The sequence below is a fragment of the Strongylocentrotus purpuratus genome, unplaced genomic scaffold (assembly GCF_000002235.5).
Source record: "Strongylocentrotus purpuratus isolate Spur 01 unplaced genomic scaffold, Spur_5.0 spur5_scaffold_12, whole genome shotgun sequence".
In the NCBI taxonomy this organism is placed as follows: Eukaryota; Metazoa; Echinodermata; class Echinoidea; order Camarodonta; family Strongylocentrotidae; genus Strongylocentrotus; species Strongylocentrotus purpuratus.
This window is the reverse complement of record NW_022145597.1, coordinates 7,991,963-8,002,983: the sequence shown is the minus strand read 5'-3', so window position 1 is coordinate 8,002,983 and position 11,021 is coordinate 7,991,963. Positions and strand designations below refer to the sequence as shown.

Genomic DNA, 11,021 nt, shown 5'->3' with positions numbered 1-11,021 from the left:
CTAGTTAGTTATGATTATAGTTACAAGTTTTCGTTATTAATTGCTTTTTTTTTTCTTTGATTATATTTGAGCTTGTGACCCCCACATTCAAAACATTATTATACAGGCAAGTCCGTTATTTGTTTGAAAATAACATGATAAGGAAAAGAATAATTGTCCACTCCTTCAACAAAATCCTTAAACCAATGATAGGGGTAGCATTCTATGATAAATTATCAGTGCAACCAATAAAGTAAGCACTGAGGAGATGCATTGGAATATAACATCGCAAAATTCTGAATCTTTTCTGACATGAGTTGTGGTATCTGGTTCATCTGAACTCAAAATTATTGATGAATGGTAAACTTGATTATCATCATCTTAATACAATCTTTACGATCATTATGCTGATTTTTTCTCCATTTTTTTCCTTCATTTTTGTTCTCAATCAAATTCACACAGTATCCTTCAGCAGCTTGCACTGTAATACTGATATCTGTGAAGCTTTGCCCATGATTTACTTTCAATTTCAATACATCATACTTTCGATTTCTTTGAATGGGCTGCGGCGCAGTCAACGCGTTTGTGGGGGTTGGAGGCGGGGCGCTCTAAATTTTATCCTTTTCTCATGCTGAGGGAAAGAGAAAATTCGCAACACTGTGCCTACCCCATGCTCAGTCCAATATAAATGAACAAAATTATGATCATTTTGCGGAGAATGTTTTGCTATAAACGAAATTTAACCTTTGACATGTCTTTTTTTTAGAAATTGCGCCCTCAATCAAGAAATGACTTGATACCTCTGTAATATATGATTAAGATGAAACCAGCATAAAAGGGTGGCTATTTATGGCAATTAAGTTTCTGAGAACGTGAGAACAGCTTCCTTGCGGAAGTTGGTAAAAGTATATATGAATCAATTATGGTTAATTTATAGAGTGTATATATTGAAATTGATGATGTACGATTGGCATTTTCAACGTTTTGAAATGGCATGAAGAAAAATCAGCAAAGGAAACAAAATAACGAATACCAAGTGTAATATTTGTTTTATTAATGATAACCGTAAAAGAACACCCCTCCCAATACAAAAAGAAAAAAATCAAGTGAGTTAATGTTGGGAAAGCTCCCTATCAATCTCTTTTTCCAACTTTAATCTTAGTTGGACCCCTTTTTTTTCTAACTGCACTCCATCCCGGCATATCACTTCATTCTTCATTCTTTCCTTCTCTCTCTGTTTTTCTTTCGTCACACTTTCTTGTATATTTGTAAGTACGTATAGTATTACGAGCCTCGCTTCGCTTCTATTATGGCCCCCCCCCCTTCATCCCTCCCCCACACTCTCTCTTCAGCTTGAAATAAACACGAATTCTTTCATTTGATGATACAGGCTAAATATTGCATAATAGTTATCAAGATGTTAAAACCTGTGACATTTATAACCGTGTTTTCCATTGTATTATGTTTTGCACTTATTGTGTTAAAATTGTTTGAGATGTGTGGAAATGAAAAAATGAGATTGAAACTTGAAACTTGTGGGTTCGAGCCCTGGTAATAGTGTCATTTCGCAAAAACACTAACCTACATTAATTTTGCAGCTCTCCACCCATGGTTTAAATGGGTACCAAACGGAAGCCATCCCTTTAATTCTGTCTTTGAGCACCTCCCATGGTGGATAACAATTATGAGCTATATAAAATATCAAATATTATGATATTCTCACTCTCACTCACACTCGTGTTAAAAGCGATATACAAAATAATGAACAAGATTCTCTTTTTTCTTTCATATCATTATATTACAAAAGGCAAATATTTAATAAATTACTAGTATGCACAGAGTAATACATATTATTGTACACGATAATAGCTTTCACATTTCAACTGCATGTAACATATTTATACATCATTAGTTTTGCTGTAATTCTATTAGCTATGAAAACATGAAAGAGAAAGTAATTTGGCATCAAGTGTTATTCCCATGGTCGGTCCATAGTCTGATTTACAGAAAAACATACGGTAAAATAATAATCAAATATATCCTATTACTATTGTATTCAAATTGATCGTAACATTACTGTTAAGAAGTCTCAGGATTATAATGTCCACGGGTGAAGATTTAGCGTAAAAATTTGTGTAAACCATTGGAATGAAACATTTCTATTACTATTAAAGCGCATTGATTCACATGTTCTTCTTTATAAACGATAGGCCAACAGGTGCTCTGCGTAAATATTTCAATACTAACAAATTAATACAAAAATATAATTGCTCTTTTTATATACATTCACAAAATATACAACACATATTCTATACAACAGAATGATGGATCTACCAATAAAATGTAGTGTAAATCGTAATTGCAATATCAAACAAAAATTCAAGAGTACATAATTTACACAATGATCGAAACTGAATTAGTACATGAATTGGTCAAATTGTTGTACAGTCATAACAAAATAAAGACAACCACTGTGTAAGGTACATAAAAAATGACACTCACTGCTGTACAGTTTTCACAAAGAACTACACACATGGCAGTAACTCTTTTGGCAAGAATGTGAACATGTTAAGATATTTGACGGATAGATGTTAGTTATATTATTTAAAGCCGGAGGAAAATGTGTTCATTATGCCAGTCGCAGTGTAAATGATAATAATATTTGTCAAACTATTTATTGAAAAGCTTTTGTCAAGATGGGCACATGAAGAAATACCACTCACTGGAGAGCAGTGAGAAATGCAGGTTAAAGCGTAACAAAAATAATCGTATAATAATTACCATGTGCTTGAAACGAAAAAGACAGTTTAAAATATATATTTAGTTGACGAGTCTACTGGAACATACAAGTTGCTCTTTGTGTGTTAACTATGCGATAATTATGAAAATCATCATTATAATTATACTAGATAAAGTGTACAATCCACGTATTAATTATGTGAGATATGCTACTTTTATTTGTTTTCCATTTGCTCAATAACTCTACTCGTAAATTTCCTAGCGCATGAATTAATGTACCCTTGGCGTAGGCCTATATTACTCGGCATTTAAATTGGCAACGTTCGGCAGTTTGGCAATCTTCGCTGCCTACATACACCAAAAAGACGCCTGTCAATCTAAGATGTCTCGTATGACGTCATAATAGGAAATAGTTCAGTTATAGCAGGTTAACTTTTGTATGTACTGACAAGTTTTCAAGATTTAATTTCCTCATCGTATAATATGGATAAGATTATCAATCAGAGAAATTAAAATAATGTTGGATTAACAAAATGAAAATAAGAACTCATCAAACGACATCGTTTTTTAAAAACAAAACCATCTCATTAAAGAACATAAACTATAAATCTGAATATCAGATCACGTTAATAAAATTCACCGTAACACGGTGCGAATTTCTTGTGTAAATTCATTTACACGAATGACGGTTTACAGCGCCATAACTGAACAAGCCATTGCATTTCTTTTATAAGCTAGTATTGGGTATGACAACACTCCGTTACAATTATCAAACAAACTGATAAACAAATAAATCTCTTACAGACAGCGTATCCTGCGATTCTGATATAGTCCTAGATTTTCTCAGAACACCTTTATATAGATTCACTTTCACAATGTTGTCACTGCGTCCTGTTTTTTTCCTCTTAAACCAAACATCTGCTGCCTTTCCGACAAACAAACAAAAAAAGGGGACAGAAATTATTACCACGTTACATCCTTAACAGGAAAACGCTTTATCACAAACTATGTTATAAAATAGGTCTATAACTTCAGCCTTCAGGGTACATAACAAAGGGGTGCCAGGGTAACAATAGCCCCTTAAGGATTTTCCTAACATTATACGAATCCTGTGGGGCGAATGCTTACACGCACTTCAGGCATTTCCCTTTTCCTTTTAGCATGCCTTGAAGGGCATTTTGATAAAACCGGGAAATAACTATTCTTCTCTGCGTGAAATAGTACCCTTATAGTTTAGTACGATAATAACTTATGTGCTACTTGTACATTTCCTACCACATAGTTCTGAATATTGCACAAACGAACTTCTTTGATCTTTTTCTCCTACTAGCTCTTCCCCCGCTAGGCGGAGATCAAAGTTCAACTTGCTGCTGCAGCCCCGGCGTGATCGGGCGTCGTCGAACGCAACATGAAAACCCCGAAGAAGGTCTTGTCGCTCCCGGTGTTGATCCGGAGATTGTCATTGGATACGCTCACGGTGATCTTATCGCCCTTGTCGAGATGGAACACGCCACCGTGGTACTTCGTCGCGTATTCTTTGAAAGGGACGACGCTCTCCATCAGCGGGACGTGGTTGCGATTCGTAGAAGAACGCTGCAGCAGAGAATAAAAAGGGAAATGACGTGGGTTATGATTTGCTGGAAACAAGAGCCATATTATGTACACATAATTTGGCCAACTTATAGTTTCGGTTGGTCACAACATGGTGCATATTCTTTTCTTTTTTGGGTGCTATATTGCCCTACAAAACAGTATTAGCCATAGCCATAGAATATGCCCAACTCGAACCGAGTTGGCCAAAATATCCTAACCAATGGCTAACTATGGAGTCAGTATGGACACAAGTTCATACTGCCATAGTACCATAGAAATATGTCTGTCTTAATATGTCGATTTGACCAAAGCCTCTCGACTTTTCATTTCCGCCTGACAACCTAACTTAGACTTTAAAAACCCCATGCCGTATGTCGTATGTATGTATGTATGTACGATTACGTGAGGATCATTTTTAACACGACAAAGGTTTTAAGGATTAAGGTGGCGGAAAAGATGAAAAAAAGTTCAGATGACGCAAAGAAAAGAAAGATTTGGACAGTCGTCTTTGAAATCATGAGAACTTTAAAGAGGCTGTAAGAGGAAAGAAGGAGTAGGAGGACGAGGAGGAAGAAGAGGACGAGAAACATTTGTTTTAAAAAAAATGACTAGTTACCATGGGCAACGCCTGCTGAGATGAGGGGTCAACCGTCGCCCCACTTTCGGAATCACTGAAGTAGATTTGAGTGTAGACGTAGTAATAACCCGGCTCGACGATTTCAATGCCGTAGGTGCCCAGGAAGTTCACGTTGTGCGTTGCGTTCGCTTTCCATTGAGCTAAGCATTCTAATAAACGAAAAAGAATAATACATATTAAGTATTAGTAATAATGAGGACAAATCTTTTAAAAGTTTACAGTCAATTAATAATAATGATGATAATCGTGAGTTTTCTTCTATAGAGCTCATATCAGACTTAACCACCCTGGTTTTCCACGATCCTTTTAGAAGATGTTTCTCCAATAGGCCAACCCTTTTTAAAAACAATTTTAAAATATAGTTATTATTAATTTACATGGAGGCATAGTTCACAATAAACGGAGTGATGAAGAGGAAATTAACAAAGGGAAAGTAATAATGTTGTCTACAAGATGCAGACTTTAATAAGTTTTTGATTCGGTCTAGATAACGGACACAAAGAACGGGATCGCGAAGACACAAACACATTGACAAGTGCAATTCCAACACCCTTATATTCAATCCCATTTTAGAAAGTCTGCGATCGAGTTGACTTACAAGACTAAAAAGTGAAAGAAGTGATTAAAGTATAAAAATGAAACAAAATATGTTGTTCTTTATTCCTTACCCAATTGCCTATCGTTTCCTCTCGGACCATTGTCTGCCCCGACAATGTGAGCGTAAGCCGCTGATTTCGCTGCTTCCTCGTGTGATGGTGATGGCATAGTTGTTTGAGGACCATCGAATCGGGGTGAAGGTGAAGCACCATGTTGACTATCTGAATTCTACACGAGAAACGGACATAAAGGAAGGGGGAAATTATTTAACAGAGTGATTTACAAGTTGATAGTGGAGCATAAAATGGTATTCTCATATTACTTTAAAAAAAGAAGATTGAAAATGAGATGGTAAGTTTGAGAAAGAGTCTTTGCTTCAAGAAAATAAATGTTTCAATCTTTTCAGGCCTATGCACAGATTGGGACTTAGGTCGTTATGGGAAAATAATAATTGTCCTCTTTGTAAATGTAAGCTACGTGAGAGTCACTTGTATTTGTTTCAAGAGTGAATTATCATTGTTTGGGCATTTAGAAAAGCCATAGCAAAACTCTTCCTCCACTTTTGTCTATCCCCATGCAGAATGTGTATTCAGCAGCAAAAGTTGGTTTCGACATCAGTATCTCTATCTTCAAAACTGAAAGTTGTCATTTTAACATCGTGTCAGATTTTTAATGAATAGTCTGAATGCAAAACCAATGAAAAAATAAAATGGCTGTTCTTTTCACACGGCGAGATTTCCATAGGCATAGCCTTTTTTTGTACTGAAACCTGTCAGTGGCAGCTAGTATTTCTCATCGTGCATGGAAACCTACTGAAAATACTGAGTAGGACTTTTGTGCTTGAATATTTGGTTAAATAAATAATAAAAAATCCCAATGGATGGGTGGAAAAACACCTAAATGTTTTATTGAGCAATGCGAAATGCTCTAATGCACGCAAGGGTATTTCCATCAGTTTTATTGACAATGTTCATTGAACCGGTTCGAACTATACAAAGAGTCAATAGCCTAAATCCGAAGGCAGAGGGTCTTTTTTCGCAGAGTTTGATACGAATGTAAACAATATTATCTAAAAATAGGAAGGTGTTTTTGTGTTCAGTTGGTGCCCTCGTACCTGGATAAGGTTATGTACACTGTCTATAACTAATAATGATATTACTTTAGTGATTATTTTTTGGATAATGATAAAGACTTTGTTTCCTTGATATCATGATTTCGTGATAACTGATTATTAAAGTGTGTGCTTCTTCGAATCGAAGTTTGAATAAATATTGATTAAGTAAACAATTGAAAGATTTTCGAAGAAAATAGTGATAAGAACAAAGCATATACTGATCAAGGATATTTGGACGGGGATGAAGAGTATATGCACGTTGGTAGCCCCAATAATATTGATTGATTATATTATTCAAAGAGGTGAAACAATTTCTTGATTTACAACGTCTATGATAATAATTACATCAATTTAAACAGCACAGCTTCTATCATGACTATTATACTCTACCGCGCTGTGGTTAAAAAAAACTACTAACAGTGCTACTTTACGGACAATATACCAAAAACTATTCAAAAGCTCCTTAAAACAAGTGCGTCTTAACCGTTTGTTAACAAACTTTGAAGACGGCAACATGTAGCGTAATCAGAGAACAACGTTCACAAGATGTAACTGTGTATCAAAACCTGTAAAATCGCTGTTTACCAGATACCATTGATGAATAATAGAATACAGCGTAGCCTCTTTGACCATTTTGTTTTTATCCTCTCTCTCTTCAACTTCCCTTTTTGTCTATCTCTTTCTTTTCTACTCCCATAGGCCTACCACGTACTCCTCTAAACCCTCTCACACTCTGCCTCCCACTCTGGCTTTCTCTCACCCCACCCTTCTCTCTCTCTCTCTCTCTCTCTCTCTCTCTTTCTCCCTCCCCCTCTCTCTCTCTTACCCTATCTCTCACTCTTTCTGTCAAGTCTGTCTCACCGTCTCTCCATATAATTATACCACTCTCTCTCTCTTTCTCTTTCTTTATATCTTTCTCCTTTCGCTCTCTCCCTTCTAACTATACCCCCTCTCTCTCTGTCTCTTTCTCTTTCTCTCTCTCTCTCTCTCTGTCTCTCTATCTCTGTCTCAGTCTCTTAACTTACCGGATTGAAAGCATCCTCGATGATTTTCATCTCGTGTCCCAGTCCATGGCTCTGCACGTACAGATAGAACGTGAAGCAAGAGACGATCAACGCCAGAATCGCCGTGATGAAACACACTGCGATGGCGCAGGCGGTCGGGTTACAAGTACTATTACTAATTTGTTTCGCGTGGGAACTCAGCTTCCTCGAAAGCTGTCGTCTGAAACTGCGATTTCGGTCGAAATGATGATGTCGGTCCGCCATCACCGACGGCGGGATCCAGACGGAGGCGGGACTGTCGTCGTGACCCATGCGGGCTTCTAAGTCCATCTTCGGTACGGTGGTCGATTTTGCTCGGTACAGTTTGGTCCTAAGCTTCTGAAGCAACGAAAGCATTGGGTACGGGTTATAGCTGTGGATGAGAAGCTCTCACAACGAACAGACTGTTACGAGCAGAATGAAATGAAAACTTGCTAAGTGCTCAGAGTTTCTGTTGAGAAGTAGACAAAAACCGAAAATAAACTGAAGAGTCCTTGTGTCTAAGCGTTGCTAATTGAAAGTTAGAAGCTGCAAATCTGAGTGTGTGTTCACGGCAACAGCTTGGTGGTCAACTGATGAGTTCGGGTCGATAACTAAGCTAGTAATCAATCGATTGGGTCCTAGTCGTTATCTGTGAGGTCTTGGACTTGGGATGACTCATGGGGATCCCTCGATAGAAAGAATGTCAATGTGTATTGCGAAACACGTCTCTGAATACTAGTAGAACTTGGATTCAGTTTCCTTTTCGCGAACGGACGGCGGGGAAAACCACAGCTCTCAACTTAGATCACTTCAGGAAACAAACAGAAATAACCGCGGTTTGAACTTCGTGCATGCATTCAGGCTTTGCATACATGCATAAAACGGTAAAATATGAACAGTTCAGACAGATTTTGAGGAGTAATGTTGTTGTGCCTATAATCGAGTTTGCGCCTATAAATGCAAATTTAAAAATGATGCGAATAAAACTCTCAATCTTTATCAATTCTAAACGATTTCGAAAATGAAGATTCGCTTGTTTGTCCTGGGAGAGTTGATGTTGCTATAGTCTCTGCTGAAGTGTATAATATGATTCTGTTCAGGGCATGCAGCGATGCTTTATACTATTGTGTGCGGCGTGGAAAAACCAACGGGGATTCCCCCGCATGTTCACCGCGTTACCCTTATTCGTAGTGTGCAGACCCTTTAAGGAACCATGACGTACGCGCATGTCAATTTTAATCAATTTTTATGCTATTCATTTTAACTCTCCGTAAAGATTCTCATCTATTCTTAATTCCTCACATACTAACAAAAAATCATATCCAAAAGTTTCCATGAATAGTCTCAAATGAACGTGAGATACATTTAGCTTGCACAATTTCAAACAAAAGGTTTATTGCTGCAAACTACTAGTAACATGAGCTATGACATCACTGCGCGCATGCGTACTCACAAGAAACTGTTTACTGCTCCTGATCATGTTTTTGGTAAAAATGCTATTATACATCTCGCTTCCCCTCTCTCTCTCTCTAGCCCCCCCCCCTCTCTCTCTCTCTCTCTCTCTCTCTCTCTCTCTCTCTCTTCTCTCTATTTCCCCCTCTCTCTTTCTCTCTCTCTTTCAGTCCGTCTGTCTGTCTGAATATATTTTTCTCTCATTTCTTTTCCACTCTTTTCATGCAGCCTATATATTCTTCATTGACATTGATCAAACCTATCCGCTGTTAAACACTTTTGAATGTATAGCATGTCCCTGGTATGCTCATCACGTTTATATAACGTTTGTCATTATAAAAAGAGCTTCCTTACTTTCTGTGCCTGTAACCCATATTATAGTGACCCTATAAAAATAACCTCTCAACAGACTTATTCACTTCGGTCAAAATACTCTCTCTCTCTCCCTTTTCTCTCTCTCTCTCTCTCTCTCTCTCTCTCTCTCCATTTCTCTCTCTCTATCTCTCTCTCTCTCTCTCTCTTCCTCCTTCCATCCCGCCCCTTCTCTCACTTACTACCACAACTCCCCGACTCCCTCTCTCTCGCTCTTTCATTCTCTTTTACTTCCCCCACTTTCTCAGCGAAAGCATTGTATTATAAAGAGGTCGCACGTCACTTTTAAAACAACGGAGCATTTCCTTCCCGTCTTGTCTATTTTGAGCTTCCTCAATTAAGAATAGCATCCCCGGATGTACTTGACACCAGCCAATGGGAGTTCATCAATCAACTTTCAATTAGAACGACGCGTTTGACGTCACAATTAGAATCACCAATCACGATGTTGTCTCATAAAGAGCATTTTCACGTAACATAAAAAAAACGTGTAATTAAACTCTTCACAGCGATTGAGTGAAGCGAAAGGGAAACTAATCACAACCCAGGGCAAAACAAAATAGTCTTGTTTATTCCGGTAATGCTTTTATCGGAGCGCTACTTTTATGTTCGTTATCATGAGACTTTGACATTGATGCGAATCTATGCACTTTTTTGCACTTTTATGTGGTTTTTATATTCTTGTTCAAGAGAAGGTGAAATGTTTGCTCCATTGTCTCTCATTTTCAAGGTCAATTACGTAGTAGGATGAACGAACTTATAGCAAACAGTTGAACAAAGTTGAAAAATAGCAACATTCATGCTGCTTAATAGCCTGGACCTACTTTTACTTGCCTAAAAAGGCGAGGGTCAAGCGATGATCTTCTCAAAACCCTCCATAATAAGAAGCAATTATTGGTCATTTAATCCAGAGATAATTTCGAACTAACTCCTAACAAGAGTGAATGTTGAGTTGCCGTTTAGGTCCCCCAAAACGTGTTGTATTTGTTGGCAATTTTATCAGAATAATTTTCCAGACTATACTAAAGTAAAAAATAAAAATGAATAAATAAATCAAGAAAAAAAAAGGAAGAAAAAAAAAATCCGTTTTACCCGTTGATCAAGTTAAAACAGATTTTTTTTATCAGGAATTTTATTTTCAATTTTTAAATTTATTTGTTTATCTGGGCGCAATTATTAAATTTGATACGTTTTAAGACCACAATGAGCGATTTGCATAATTATTCAAGTTTGGTTTCCAAAAACACTGCAAATCCCCCTACAAATTGCCAAGCACGATAATATTTTTTCTTCTTCTTAAAAATGCCTTTTCATTTTCTATCATTAATTTTGGTATGTATGTGTAGCACCGAACTTTCTCGGGTGGGGGGGGGGGGGGAGGATCATTAATGAAACTAGCGCAGCGGAATTTTGTATATTGTTTCCCCACCTGTCGGTCCTCAGAAATAAGTTATCAAACAATTCATCACACATACACACATTCATACTCAATCAACAAGAATCTAGTCCATCT

At 37.2% G+C, this 11,021-nt stretch overlaps 1 protein-coding gene across 1 annotated transcript; it reads right to left on the bottom strand.

Moving 5' to 3' along the window:
* Window positions 1–4,033: 4,033 nt before the first annotated feature.
* On the bottom strand, window positions 4,034–8,763 carry LOC115922601 (lymphotoxin-alpha-like). The gene is made up of 4 exons (XM_030981744.1): window positions 7,685–8,763; window positions 5,617–5,773; window positions 4,928–5,097; window positions 4,034–4,311 (listed from the first exon to the last, which is right to left on the bottom strand). Exons 1-4 carry the CDS (start codon window positions 8,057–8,059, stop codon window positions 4,078–4,080), a joined length of 936 nt encoding a protein of 311 aa, XP_030837604.1. The 5' UTR covers window positions 8,060–8,763; the 3' UTR covers window positions 4,034–4,077.
* Window positions 8,764–11,021: the final 2,258 nt, after the last annotated feature.